The 15,598-nt window shown below is 49.0% G+C and overlaps 1 protein-coding gene across 2 annotated transcripts in view; it reads right to left on the bottom strand.

The window, feature by feature from the left end:
* Synpo (synaptopodin) overlaps positions 1–15,598 on the bottom strand; it is a 66,557-nt gene that overhangs the window by 34,578 nt on the left and 16,381 nt on the right. For both annotated transcript variants that reach the window (XM_055622758.1, XM_055622759.1), the window contains exon 2: positions 1,879–2,504. In XM_055622758.1, the coding sequence (XP_055478733.1) occupies positions 1,879–2,266 (388 nt within the window). In that variant the 5' untranslated portion in view covers positions 2,267–2,504. The remainder of the gene's footprint in view (positions 1–1,878; positions 2,505–15,598) is intronic.

Here is a 15,598-nt window from a genome sequence, read left to right on the forward strand (position 1 = left end):
ACTGGGTCACTGGGTATGAGATGCCAACAAGGTAATCAAAGGTTGGCTTTTCTCCTTTCCACCCTACCCATAGTTGCCACCATTGCAGGGCATCTGCAGAAAGCAATTTCAAAATGGAATCATCTCTCATAGCACAAGGCCCATGGCTGAACATGCTAGTCACATCCTGGACAAGTCCCTTATGTTCATGAGCCTCCGTCTTTCATCTGGGTAATGGGCTCTGCTGTGAGACTGCATGAAGCCACACACAGATGCTGTTAGCACAGCAGACTGCACACAACTCAGCCAACAGCGGTTGTGCTGTTCAGCCAATAATGAGCATTTCTATTTCGTTTTACACAGCTACCTAGAGCACTGTAAATTTTCCAAAACATAGCCAAAGCTAAGAGCATGGCATTCTCTCAAGGGCTCCTGTTTTTCTTCTATTTTCACAGACTGAAAAAAAAAATGAGCTCATCAAAGGGAAGGGACTTGCTAGCGCTTGACTACTTAATACTGGGCTGAGGCCCATCACCCTGCCGCCTGACCCCGCTGTGCCCCAGTAAAGGAGGGGAGCAAGTCACAATGGGCCTCAGGTTCCTGAGGCCCCACATTCAGGCTGATGCTGGGATCCTTCTCTCTGTTTAGAGGCCCTGAAAGCCCCTCACTGCTCCTGCCCAGCTCTCTGTATAACCCACGCCTGGACGGGGAGTGTGTCCAAAGAGGATGCTCAGATCCCAGAGAAAATGATTGCACAGAGCAGAGTGGGTGAGAAGGCTGGCGAGGCGCCAGCTCTGGCGTCAGTAACGCCTGCAGAGAAATAAAGTGTTCCTGTAGTCTCTTGACGCACAAGCCCTCCCAGGACTCCCCCCCCCCCCCCCCCCACACACACTGCACCCTGAGGACCTGCTGGCAGCAGCTCTCCTGCCTGTGAAGTTCGTGGCTCAGCTCACGACCACCCCACCCCCAGTGTGAACCCACTGTAGCATTTCCATTGCCACTGGCCAGCAGCGGAGGCGATTCAGAGTGGATTCTCTTGCTTCATCCTATCTGCTCTGCTGACTCCAGAACTCACCAGCCCCAGGAGAAAACGATCCTCCTCCCTCCACAAGCTGTCACTGGATCCTGCCACAATCCAGGTGACACAGCTTGTGCCTTTGTCATTCATCTCTGACAGATGGGAAACCAAGGTCCTGAGTGAGGACCCTAAGCCTAGCTCAGCCATCAATATGCTGAGAGACCCAGAGCACACTCCTTCTCTTAAGTCTCAGTTTCCCCACTGAGGTCAGCTTACATGAAAGACTTCAGTGTCTGCCCTGTCAACACCTGTGAGGCAATGACCTTTGTCAGGGTGTCTGTTTGTCTAGATCTGCCACTGAGCTCGGTAGGCTTAATGAAGGGACCCTTTCCCGACAGTTGGTTGGGACTTCACAGACAACTTGTTTCCAGTAATGATCAAAGGGCAGGTGAGAGGGGAAGTGGGTTTTTGTCAACCAAGTGAGATATGTGATTTCTGCCGTTGCCTTCTCCTAGACAAACAGCTCAGCTGCCCTTCTTTCCACAGCTGGAGATCTGGACATGCTGGACATGCTGGAAGATGTGTGATAATTGTTAAACATCCTGGAAAAAAATGCTCCAAAAGTCCCCGATTAAAAACCAGTGGGCTAGCCAGATGTGGAGGTACACACTTGTAATTCCACTACTCCGGAAGGAAGAGGCCAGCAGATCTCTGCAAGTTTGAGGCCAACCTGGTCTACAAAGCAAGTCTAGGACAGCCAAGTCTATACAGAAAAACCCTGTCTCGAAAAAAAACAAACCAAACAAAAAATAAAAATAAGCAAGCAAACAAACAAACAAAAACCCAGAACCACTGAGGTTTTATATGACCTACAAGCTTACCTGATTTCTGGGCCACCCTGGGCACAGGGCTGGTGCTGGTGCTAGCACTGGCCGTCATCACTTTCCGGGCCTGTACCACATCCCAGTCATGGCTGGTCCTGTCATTGTGCTGGAACCCACCTCGTACCTCCCTGGAACAGCTGGATGACTGGATTATGCCTGGCACTCTGGATGACTGCGGTGTCCCGTGGTCGGTTCTGCTCTGGCTGGCCACCTCTTCTTCCAGGTCCACAAGCCTTGCCTCTCCCTGCAGGCCATCTTCACTGCTGCTCTCCTCAGCTTCCAGAGCCAGGCACCTGTAGCTCCCATCAGGGATCTGGAAGGTGCAAGGGGCAGCCCTCCCCTCCCTGGGTCCAAGGGGCGGGGGTGGGAAGTGAGGGCCCAGCATTATGGTCCTTGGTAGTGCAAAGCAGCAGGCTCCTGACTCAGGGAGAGTACTGCTCCTCTCGATTACTCCTCAGGTTCTCTGCAGATTCACCTTCTTCTGCTGCAGCTGCACAGGGCTGGCGCGATATCCAGCTGAGGAGTGAGACAAGTCCTTTCTGGCCGGGGTGAAGATATGGACTTCAGCTTCTTCTCCTAACCCTCCTGAGCTCTGCTGTGTAGGCCCCTTCAGGGCGGTCTATCTGCATAGGAAGAAAAGACACGACACACCAGAGATCTCACTGTGTGTTCTCCATGGAGCCGCTGAGGCCTGTCCACCCTTGAGTAGCTGGTCTCGAAAGCTGGCTGGGATTTGGGGTACAGTTCCCATTCCACCACAAGGAAGTGTTTCCGGAGGTTCAGCCTTGTAGTATGCTATTCATACCCTACCCTTGGGCTACCTGACACTTATTTACTTTAAGGTTTCCCTTCAATCCACTTCAGGTAACATAACTTCTATTACTTTAGACTTATCTTGAGCAATAATTGCAGGAAAACCACAAGCGGATCGTGCCAAGTCATCCCCTTCCCCGTGCACATTAAATAAATACCCAGTTATTTTAAAACACTCATCTGCGAGCCACCTAAAAAGAATTCTTTCCCGTCCCACCAAAGGTACACACACCACAGGAGTCACAGGGACAGTGGGGCGGGGGCTACAAGGGGTTACAAGCTGGCTATGAGAGCCAGCACGATGGTGTGCTTACACATGCTAGGCATTGAGCCAGAATCCAGCTCTGCTTCTTGTCTGTTGGTCTCCGAGCCACCCCTCCCCCATTTGTTAAGATGGGCAATGTAAGCTAGCTTGAGCAGCCCAGACCTGAAAATTCCAGATCCAAAACATTCTGAGCACCATCCTGTTGCTGCCAGTCCAAGTCCCATCCCTGGACTTGGGGACAAAGATACAGAAAACATGAAAGCACAGTTGTTGGTGTTTTTTTTTTTTTTTAATTGTGTAAAATGGTCTTTAGGCTATGCATATAAGATACGTACGAAACAGAAATTAAATTCAATCTTAAACTTGGTTTCTTATCCCCAAAGATATCTCATCATGCATATTCAAGTTCCCCAAAAAATCTAAAAAAGTCTAAAATCTGAAACACTTCTGGTCCCAAGCACTTCAAATGAGGAATCAACTCCAATTTCATCGTGGAAAGGCTTCTATGAGAAAATGCACACAGAGCACTGAGCACGCTTTCTGAGCCGTAGCTTAACCCATGCCTGCTACCTTCCCCCCCCCCCCCCCCGGCAACAGTGTATCAGACCCCTATTCTAATTCAGACGCCTAAGTACTCCTCAGACCTAGCGTGTAGATGAAGGTATGTTACTCCAGCTCATGAAGTTTTGACATCTGTTAGGGCAGTGCTCCTCAACCTTCCTAATGCTGCCACCCTTTAATGCAGGTCCTTATGTTGTGGTTACCCTAACCATAAAATTATTTTGCTACTGTTATGAATCATAATGTAAATATCCGTGTTTTCTGATGGTCTTAGGCGAACCCTGTGAAAGGGTCACTCGACGGGTTGGGAACTGCTTTTGTCAGGGAGAGCTGTGAATGATGAGAAAAAATAGTAATAATAGTAGGATTATTTGTAAATGTTACGAATGATGATAATAGGTGGAGGCTGAAGGCTCCTCTAAGGGCCGAGGAGGAGGGGATGAATGGAGGGTACTCGGGCGGAAGAGCTGACTAGCTTGGCAGCTGGAGAGTGGGTGTGGAGAAGGGGGAGGGATAGAGGGTACCACGCAGGTTCCTGGCTCTGAGGACACAGGACTGTGTTCATGGAGGTTGGGAACAAACAGGAAGGTGCAGGTGTTTGGTGGAGCAAAGGAGGTGTGTAATGTTTAGATTTCCAGGGGGAGATGTGCAGTAGGCAGGTCCCATGGGGTCCCAGAGAGCAGAAAAGTTGCACACTGGGGAAAAAAGTTTGGAAGTCATATGAGGAGGTACAAATGACATGAACAAGACCTTTTCAGTTGGGCAGGTAGCCCTTAAGGCAGGGCCCTCTGCCAGTTATGCCTGGAGGCACTGTTGGAGTGAACGGATTTTGCTGAAAGACTCCATTCTACCTCTGCTTAGCCACGTGACCTCTCTATTAGGAGAAAGAAAGAGAACTCATACGTGCACATACTCATGTACTGGCTGCCCCAGGCCTGGGAGAATTTATTGAAGCCTACTGGTTTGAGGATAGTGGGCCAAGCCTGATCCCCCTTGGCCCTTACACCTCTATCCCAGGCAGGGGGCCAGGTATCCCAACTAGAGTAGTCTGATTGAGGTGCTGGCCTCTGGCTGGGGCTGTGCCAGGAGAGACTGTTAGGAGTACCAGAAGATAAGCGCATTACCAAGGCCTCTGGCAGATCAGAGCCAAGCAGGGGAAAGGCAAGCACACGTCCAAGAGAACCAAGCACCTATTAGGCTATGAAGCAGGGTCTGAGAAGAAGGGGCTCCCAGGACTGGGCACCCACTCCATCCTGGGTGCTTACTTAGTCAAACACCGCAAGTACCTGACAGATGCTTTCATAACACATCCTAGAGGGAAGGAAAATGAGAAACCACTAACTGTCCCATTTGGGGATCACACCTAGCTCTGACATCTTGATCAATGAGGCTGGACCTCGAACCTGCTTAATGGTGGCCTCAGGTCTTCACTTCTCTCTAGGACCTTGCTTGCTTATCAGCAAATGCCAGACTCCTGCCACTGGAGTCTCAAAGGCTTTAGAATCTCATGGAGGGGCCAGTAGCTTTGGCTTGAGCCTGGCCAGGTTTCTCTGCCCTCTGGAGTCAGTTTTCTCCAAGGCCAGAATGCAACTCAGGCAGCCAGTGCTAGAAGGGCTGTAAGATTCTGACACCACAGATCCACGATTTTCAGTCCTCAGCGCCACCCACCCCTACCCTGTCACAGAACCAGATGGCAGGAGGCAGCAGGAGTGGGTGAAGGGTGGGGGCAGAGCTCTCTGACTCCCTGTGGGGGCCTCGCCTGCTCCATCCCTGCTTCTGTTTTGCTGTATTTGACAGTGGCCACGGTTTCCAGGAAAGAAGAGAGAGGCGGAAAAGTTAACTTTCCGCCACCCACACAAATATTTTTGGCTAGCTTTGTCTTCAGGCTGCCAAGCCAGGAGGGAGGGGTTGGCAGGAGCACTCCAGTTCAAAGCTCCCTCCCAAGGAGGGAGGATTTCCAACCAAGGCAGGGACTCAGCAGGGGGCCTAGCAGGCCTGAAAAGACCCTTGGGTGTTCCACAGACACAGGGAAGCAGGCATTGCTTCCTAAGTGTCTACTAGGTCCTGGTCTGAGCCCTTTACCTCTAACTCTCCAGGAAGGTGGCAGGGAGTGTGGTCTAGGGTTGAAGACATAGAAGCTTAATACCACGTCTAGAGTTTGGGGCAAGAAGGGTAACGGGGTGGGAACAAACACTCCAGAGTCAGTGCTCTTTGCTACCATTCTCAGCAGCTACAAACTATGGCTCCAGGGATTTCACAGTCCCTGGAGATCCTGAGCCCAGGTGGCGGCCCATCTTTGTGGGCAGGAGAAGGCCAGTCCTGCTCAACATGGATGGAAAGGGTCCTCCCAAGCTTGAAATCCATTTTCATGCACTCACTGTCCCTCTCTGGCTATAAGTTCTTAGCTCCAGCAGGCAGAGCTATCAGGACCCACAGACCACACTTTTCCCCAGAGGAAGCTTGGAGCTCAGGTTAGGTGGCAGGTCCTAATTGAACCCAGGCACCTGAATGCTTCAGCCTCAGAGCCCAGTTGGGTATCAGAAGCCCTGAAGTCCCAGCACCTGACAAGCATCCTAGGCTCTTTCTGCTGCCAGCTTCTGAAAATGTTGTCCAGCATTTGTGACCTGGGGGCACTCATGTCCTTCCTGCTGTTCTCTGTGTAGTGCTGGAAGGGTCCTGGCTTCGGGTCATATAGATCTGGTTCAAATTCTTTCTGATCCTCTCTGTCTCTGTTTCTGGTTCTGTCTCTCTCTCACACACACAGACATAAACACACACACACACACACACACACACACACACACACACACACCACTGCGGCTATAGCTGAGCTTCCTGGCCTGAGTCTGCCTCCTGTGCTTCCCAGGGTGGTTTTAAGGGATTTGTAGAGAGTGCAAGCTCACTGCTTGCACACTTTTCCCCAGAGGGAGTCTGGAGCTCAGGCTAGGTGGCAGGTGACTTTCAGCCACTCACTTGTTCTCCAGGTTCTATGGGTGCTTACAGGCCTGACACTCAGGGCCAGTGACTGCAATCCACAGCCTGCGTACTGGAAGACCAGCAGAACGTACTATGTGGTTATGAAGGAAGTGAAGAGGTGAGGGCTGCCAGAGCTACCAAACAGAGCACATGCCGAGGTACACAACAGTGTCCAGACATGGGGTCGTGTCACTCAGCCACAGACATCTGGGCTTCTCTTTTTGCCATTTTCCTTTCTTTTCTTTTTCCTAATCATAACCCCTATACTTCTTTCTTTCCTCCCTTTCTTTTTTCTTCCTTTCTTTCTTTCTTTCTTTCTTTCTTTCTTTCTTTCTTTCTTTCTTTCTTTCTTTCTTTCTTTCTTCTTTTTTCTTGTTTTGGCTACACAGAGAAACCCTGTTTTGGCTGTCCTGGCTCGCTTTGTGGACCAGGCTGGCCTCAAACTCACAGAGATCCTCCTGGCTCTGCTTCCTTGAGTGCTGGGATTACAGGCATGCACCACCATGACCCGGTTCTCCTCTCTTTCTTAGACAGAGTCTCTAGCTCACACAAGCCTGAAGCTGGTTAAGTAGCCAAGGATGCCATTGATCTTCTGATTCTCCTGCCTCTACCTCCTACTCATAAGAGCACCACGCCCAGTTTATATGGTGCTGGTGGTTACAACAAAGGCCTTTACAAGTAGGCAAGCAGTCTCCCAATTAAGCCACATATTTGCCCCTACCCTTTTTTCTTTTTAAAAATACTTTTAAATATTTTACTTTTGCTGGGTGGTGAGATATGGCTTTAATCCCAGCATTCTGGAGGCAGAGGCAAGAAGGTCTCTGAGTTTGAGATCACACTGGTCTACAGAGTGAGTTCAAGGACTGCCAGGGCTACACAGAGAAACCTTGTCTTGAAAAAAAAAACTTTTTTTATTTTATTGATATGGTGTTTTACCTGCATGTATGTTGTGCACCACATGAATGCCCACAGAAGGCAGGAGAAGGTATCGGATCCCCTATAACTGGAGTTATGGGTAGCTGTCACTCACCATGTGGGTGCTGAGAACTGAATCTGGGTCCTTTGCAAAAGCAGCAAGTGCTTTGAACCATTCGGCCATCTCTCCAGCACCCCTGCTTCCTTATTCTCTTTTTGCATACTCTCACTATGTAGCCCTGATTAACCTCCAACTCATATCATCTTGCATTTCCCCAACCTCCATCCCAAGTGCTGAGATTCTAGGCATGCCTGGATCACAGGGTCTGATTCTATAGGTAGAGGACAAAAGGAGTCTGAGGGGGAATTAGTAACCCGGGAAGATAAGACCCTTATTCCCAAAGAGGTCCTTCTCCCTTACCTGAACTCCTTCTCCACCTACAGTCTATTTCTGTCTATACTGTATTAGGTCTGATCCATGGTTCTTGGCTTCCTAAGACAGATGATCCATCAAGGCTCCATGAAGACAAGAAGGCAGGGCATCTGGGGATAGATCTGGAAACCCAGGTGGGTTTGGATAAGCCAAGGTTGAACATGTTTGGAAGAGAATAAGCAGGACAAGATGAAGAAAGGGGGCCAGACTGTGACAGATTTCAATTGCCAGGACCCTTTCTGCTAACACTGTAGCTGCAACCCTGGACTTCTGCTGGGCAGTTCTGTGGAATGGCAGTTCAGCGGGGCTGGAGCGGAAGGCCAGAGACTAGACCATGGCTGGCATTCAGGGGTCCCTGGAACAGGAATATTTTGGAGCAGTTTCCTTGGCTCATGGCACAGTGCCCAGCACATTAAAAATAATATAGGTGATAAGAGATGATGGCTGTGTAGTGTCAGTCGGGCGCTATTCCAAACACTTCATTCATTTGACCCTCCTCAGGAGATGGGGGGAAGGGTGCTATTATTAACCTCATTCCATAGATAAGGAAGTCTAGCTTCTGTAAACTGCCAAGTACACACAGCCAAGCAAGTGGATAAATCAGGTTCCAATCCCCAAAAGTCCCTCATTCTAGACATCACAGCTCATCCACAAGGCTGCACTCCCTCAGCAATGTAAATAAGTAGTATATGAGCTGATGGATGAATGAAGGAGAAGATGACAGGATGGGAGGTTCCCTCCAATGCCTGCTACATCACCTGGCACACTGTTGTCCCTTAACACATGTATGTGGGGTAACCAAGGGATTAAACTTATATGTAGCTGATGGTAAAAATGGGATTGCCTGGGAAAAGGGCTTTCTCAAAATTAGCCCAGCTCACTCCTATCTGACAGGCCCCTCAGCTTCATAGTGGATAAACGACAGTGTCTATCCTGTTCAGAACTGAAGTCTCCTTGCCATTAAGCAGAGGGTCTGCGCTGTCCTCAAGCATCTGAGCTGAGAGGATGCCCCATTTGCCTCTCTTCTGGGGCAAGGATGGGTACCAAGGCAGGGACATCAAATCAGGAATCCTATGATGCTCTTGCAACCTCCAGACTGGCTGTGGTATGTGTCATTATTTTGTTTTGCATTCTTGGAGAAGTTACTTCCTTTCCCCAGGCCTCAGTTTCTCCAGATGAGAAAGGTCTTGGGTAGTGTGGTTGGTGGAGCAGAAGCAGTGGGCCCTCTCATTGCACTTCCCCTGACCCAGTGTCTTTTGTGGGAGCCAAGTACAGCTATTCATTTCCCAGTCTTCTTCCTAGGTCCTGAAGAAAAGACAAGGATTCTGGCCTCCTCCATCTCTATCCTATCAGCAGTGTCAAGATGCCCAAGCTGCTATAGCCTCTCCTTCTTCCTTGATTCTCTTCACTTCCATTCCCATCTGTCCCTGTGGGGAGAAGGAGCCTGGATTGTGTAAGCACGATGTGAGGCTAGGAGAACCCAGAGAGGGCAGTGAGGGACCAGGAGTCTTCAGAGAGGTGAATGTTAGCCACACCTCGAGAGTGCAAAAAACCCTGGATGAGTCACGTTGCCTCTCTAAGTCCCTGGTGCCATGTTGGCAGAGCAGAGGCTCAGTCATTCATTTCTCTGTTCTTTCACTCAACACGCATTCACGAACGCCTGCTATTTTAAGTGCTGGTGGCACACAGTGAACAAAGGGAAAAGAAAGCCTGCCCACGTGGGGCTCACATGCTGGTTGGGATGGACAGATAATAAATAAATAAATAAGCAAGCAAGTCAGATGGTGCTAAATGGAATGAAAGCATAATTAAGCAGGAAAGAAAGCCAGGGAGTGTTGTGTAGAGTCGAGATAGAGCAAGCAGAGAGAAACCTCCACAGATGCTATTCTGAGTTTTGGGTGGCATACGTATTTCAAGTTCACGATGGCTTTAGATTCTCATATGCAATTATTTTAAAAGCATAAAAATCAACATTAAATGGCAGATTCCCTGGGAGGTACGGTTCTTGTGCTAATGTGCTGATGACTCAGTTACTCCCCATTTTAGAGCCTGCCCATCCTCCTATGACTACGTCTACTGTTGAGGACAGAATATTTTTTGCAATCGGTGAAATCTTTGATTTCACATATTAGTATTATTTCATTTGAGAACATTGCGTTTCACAGTTATAAAATTGATTAGATGCCACCTCCTCCTCCTCCTGAAAACAAAACAGATGCTTTGCAATGAGTCTGGGAATAACGGTGGTGATTTTGGATAGTCCCTGAAAGGATTAAATAAGGCGACCTGTGACAGAGCTCACTAAGGTGCAGCTACTGCCACTGTAATTATTGTTTTGTGAGAGGATGCCTGTGGGTGTGGAATACCAGGCTGCCATCTGCTGAACACCAATTCTGGGCAGGGCCTGTCCTGAACACTGTGTCCACTACTGATCTTGCTCATACCTGACATTTTGAGGCCAGCACCTGCTACTCCTCCCATAACCTGCTACTCTTTTTCTGGTTAGTAGAGGAAAGCAGAGGCCCATCAAAAAGGAGTCTCTGCTCCTGGTCCACGAGCAGGGCAATGGCCAAACTAGGTACCCGGGTACCCTGACAGGTACCTGGGCATGAAGTAGTCACTAGGTTTCTCTGAGGACTCCAAGAGGGGAGGGATGTGCCATACAACACAAAGGTCACCGTTCTAGTCCTGGCTTAAACAGAGCCCTCTACTCTGGTCCTCAATGATCCCTAAGCTTGAACCTCAAAGCCCAGTTCCAGCTCTGGATCGCCTGCGGCACCTGGCACTCAGGGCCCTAGGTGCCAAGCCTGTTCTAAATGGACTCGCAAATCCAAGCTGCACCAAATCAGCTAAGTCCTCTGCACGTCACACCTATTTCTGCCATGCTGGGTTGACAAGTACACGGGCCAAAGAACCAGCTCTGACCAAACTGGGGAGACTGAAGTCATGGCTATAAATATGGGGCTATTACTGGCTGGATTAGACCAGCCTGGGAAGCCACAAGTTTCCTCCTGGCTCAAGAGGAGATGGGAACCAAGAAAGGGAGGAACTTCCCCAAGGCCATGACTGTTTTTCCTGGCCATCTCATCCCACCCTGGAGACTCAACAGGACAAGTCCAAATTGAACAAAAGCAGTGTAGTATGATTGCAGTTTGCAAAAGAAGCTAAAACTTCAGGGCATTCCTCTCCATCTCCTTCCCACTCACAGGCCCCCTCTTCACCCAGAGTTTTTGTCAGCATGAGGGAAACCCAGGCATATATCCTTCACAGCAAATGTACACATCTCTATTGTTTTATCTGAGTGTGTGTGAGTGTGTGTGTGTGTGTGTGTGTGTGTGTGTGTGTGTGTGTGTGTGAAGGGTTCACTAGTAAAGGCCAAAGGAGGACATCAGGTGTCCTCGACTGTACTCTCCATTTTATTCTTTTGAGACAGGGTCTCTCTTTGAACCTGGCACTAGGCTGATGGCCAACACACCTGTGTGATCCTCCTGTCTCTTCCCCCACAGCACTGAGGTTACTGGCGCAGCCACGCCCAGCTTTTCATATGGGTGCTGGGGTACGAACTGAGGTCTCCATGCTTATGCAGCAAGCACTCTTACCCACCAACCCATCTCTTCAGCCAGAAATGTACGTATCTCCGACCACCTCTATACCCCTACAGAGGATAATTGGTAGCTCCAAATGGACCGTGGTGGGAGTGGCTATAACATGGAGCTGGGAAGATATTACAAACCAAGGTCTTTCCCCCTACAGAGCCCACTGTTGAGCACTGACCACTCCAGAAGTGGTTAAAGCCACAGCCAGCAAATTACACTACGCTCTGCTCCCTCAACTGCGGTGAGCCTCTGCTTTCCCTGAAACCACACCTGTGCCATGACCGCAGTGAGAGCTGCCTGGGCACATGCTCTGAGCACATGCCTCCAAGAGGTGTCACTTTGTTTCCCAGCTTGCCCGTACATTAGAACCACCTGAGAAGGTTTCGAATATTCCTACTCCCTGGCTGAAGCCCTGGCAGATGACATATGTATTTAGGAGTGGGACTCAGGCATCTGCAAGTTTTTATCTTTCCTAGTGATTCCTGTGTGCTCTTTGCAAGCATGCAGTAGCTGTTCCCAGACAGTAGTGGAAAGGGAGAAGTGCGGACCCCTGTCCCTGTCTCATTTAATAATTCATGGGGTTCCATGAAAAGTGTGCGTGAAGGATAATGAGTTCTATTTGTTGGCTTACAATCCTCATAGCTAAAAGCATACAGGAACCTGGGAGGCAGAGTTTCCTTTGCCTTCTCTTTTGCAACATCCTGAGCAGATGGGCCACAGGCTTATCAACCCTCAGGAGGCCTCGATTCATGTGGTACCCAGCTGGCCAGCCAGGGAGATGGAAGGTTCTCAGAAGCCTCTCCTCCTCTCCAAGCTGCCTCTTCCTAACATTAAGGCCAAAGGTTCACAGAGGTGGCTCCTCCTCTGGGAGACATCAAGCTTTAGGCCCAGAAGATTGGAAATAGAGACATCAGGGTGCGGCTTATGCCAAAGGATTGTGGCTGTATCCTAGCCTCTTCCTCGACAAACAGCAGCTAATGATAAAGATGATCAGGCTAGAGTCTAACATTATTGGGTTCTTCCTGTGAGCCAGAGATAGCACCGTAAGCCCTTGCAATGCAACGGAATATAGAGTTGTGCTAACCAAGTTGGCTACCACTAGCCGCATATGCTACTGAGGGGTTGTAATATGGCAGTCAGAGTGATATATGCTCTAAGCAAAGAATACAGACCATTCCCAAGATGATGCCAACCAAAAAAAAAAAAAAAAATCTAGAGAAAATCTCAGAATAACTCCACCTGGTTTGCAAGCGAGTACATTATTGCAATTAATTTCACCAGTGTCTTTTTTTCCACCGGTGTTTTTTTGTTGTTTGTTTGCTTGCTTGCTTGTTTTTCAATGTGGCCACAGACATCTGAAAATTACACATGTGCTTCCGTTATCGCGATAGCCTCAGTCTGGGAAGGCATGTCATCTACGCCAGACCCTTGAATTTCAGGGATCTGAGGTGTAGCTGAGCCTCTTAGCTTCAATTGGACCACCTGTAAAATAGGGCCAAGGACAGCTGCCTCCTGGGCACTGTTGTGGGGTTGAAATGAGCTGATATAGGAGAAGCACTGTACCATGCCAGGTACAGGGCCTGGCTCAGGAAGGGCTCTGGTTACTAGTCCTCGCTCTGCAGCCAGCTCAGCTTTTCTCACTGTTTGCTTATTCAGTCTGCATGGTTTGTTTCTTTGGAATTGAGGGAGGTAAATTGATCTATTTCTTTTCTTTTCTTTTTTCTTTTCTTTTCTTTGAGACAAGGGTTCATTACATAGCCAAGGCTAGCCTTCAAATCACTCTGTAGCCCAGGCTAGCCTGACAGCCTCAGCCTCTTAAGTGCTGATTACAAGTGTGAGCCACCACCTAGTTTCTCTCTCTCTCTCTCTCTCATTTTGTTTTGACAGTCTTTTCTAGGTAGCCCTGACCATTCTGAAACTGGCTGTGTAGACAAGGCTATCCTGTAATTATCCTCCTGCCTCTATGGCCAGCGTGCTGGGATGACAGGCATGTGCACCATGCCCAGCTCTGACATGTAGTTCTCCTGCTACATACTGTATATTGAGCTTGCTATTAGGACTGAGAGTCAGGTAGGGATTCTCCTGGGTTTGAGAGTGAGGTTAGGAGGACAGAGGGGGAGGCAATGAGCTAGGAAATGAAGGACCATACCAGGTAACTTCATAAAGTGGAAAGTATGCTGTAGAGTACAAGGCAGGAGATTGTCATTTCCTCCTTTTGCATAGCCGTTATCAAATCTCTTGACCTACTGTAATGGGTGACATCTACAGGACCTAAGTAAGTGCATGTGAACATATCCCAAGCAAGACATACCAGAAGTTGTGGTGAAGGGAATGCAGGCTCCTCCTCCAGGTAGCCTTCTCTGATAGCGACATTTTTAGTCCATCACCGCCCTGGCAGGTTGGGGACTTGTAGGAGCCCAGGACTGGAAACCTATTTGGGCTAGAACTATCATCTACTACCTCCTATGAGTCCACTGATTTCAGACAAGATGAGGTGCATCTTGTACTTACTTCTTTTTATGTGTATGGGTGTTTTGCCTGTGTGTGTATGTCTGTGAATCACAGTCCGTGCCTGGTCCCCATAGAGGCCAGAAGAAGACATCATCAGATCATTGGGACTGAAGTTACAGATGGTTGTGAGCCATATGATTGATGGGAATTGAACCCTGGTCCTCTGGAAGGGCAGCCAGTCCTCTTAACTACTGAACCACCTCTCTGGTTCATCTCTCTGACTTATGAACCCCCTTTCACTGGGTACTAAGTTTAAGCTGATACGTCTGAGGTGTCAGGTCTTGTTTCCTGCAAAGCCAGCACATTCTTAATCTTTAGAACCCCTTTTTTATAGAACTGAGACCTCGTGTCTGGTACCTCAAGCCTCCGCTGCCACTACTGATCTCGCTCCTCTGGGGATGTCCATCATTCTTATGTAGCTAACCCTCATCCAGACCTGCAAAAACACACAGACCCATGCTGCCCACCCTCCTTGCTGTGAGCCCACTTTATCATTTCTCAGTAGTAGAAAACCAGACCCACAGGGAACATGAAAGCCCATGCCTCGCCTTTCTAGTCATCCTACCTGCAACAATAAAGAGGAACATTCTACCAGTGCAGTGGTGTTTTCCTTTCAACAGCTGCTAGATCTTATGCTCAAGGTCCACAAAGATCTCATTGTACATCTGTTTATACCATATGTCCTACACTCCATATCTGCACGGTTGTGAGCCCAATAGACAAAATTATAAATATTTTATTGCGTTAGCGCGCACACACACACACACACACACACACACACACACACACACACGAGTGTACTTTTACAGTCGGGGTAGAGCCAAGACCTAAGCCGATTAAAAAAAGATAATGGCCTCCCCTCATCATACATGTGAGCTGCCATAACATAATAGAAAGGATACAAACAGCTGCCCAAAGCTGTTACTAAGGAAACTTGGGACATGCTTGCTGAAGCAGTGGCTGGGTGGGTGGGAGAAAGAGGTATAGCCTCAGGATGGGGTAGACCAAGAAAAAAAAGGTGATGGAAGATGCTCAAGGATCAAGGCCATGCTGATCCAGCCTGTTGATGCTCCAGTTCTTCATCAAAGCCTGAGCTACACACACACAGAGGCTCAGCCTGCTTCTTCCACTCTGACACAAGCATGGTAGAAGCCAACTCCTATTGCTGCTGCCCTGGGCCTGGCCATGTTGGAGGTGCAGAGCTGAGCCCCATGCCTGGGCCATGGCAGGACCTTTAGCAGCTCAGACATGGTTGGGGAGCTGACAGCTAAAGCTCTGCACTCTGCTTCAGAATAGCTGTAGTGGTCTGCTTCAGAATAGCTGTAGTGGTGCACGCTTATAATCTCAGGGGCAAGCAGATCCTGTGAATTCGAGGCCAGCCTGGTCTACAAATCAAGTCCAGGACAACCAAGACTGAACAGAGAAATCCTGTCTCGGAAAACAACAAACGAGCAAAACTGCAGCCTCCAGCAAGTTGCTCACAGACAGGCAGATCCCAGCCCATGCCTTCCACCTTGGAGCTTCCCCGCTTTGTGCAGTGTTTCTGAGTGTCTTTGTTGTATATGTGTCTCTCTATGTAAGACCTCCTCTGGGTCAATGACTCTGTGTGTGTGTGTGTGTGTGTGTGTGTGTGTGTGTGTGTGTGTG

Source organism: Psammomys obesus, unplaced genomic scaffold, assembly GCF_907164565.1.
Source record: "Psammomys obesus unplaced genomic scaffold, mPsaObe1.curated_primary_1811, whole genome shotgun sequence".
Taxonomy (NCBI): Eukaryota; Metazoa; Chordata; class Mammalia; order Rodentia; family Muridae; genus Psammomys; species Psammomys obesus.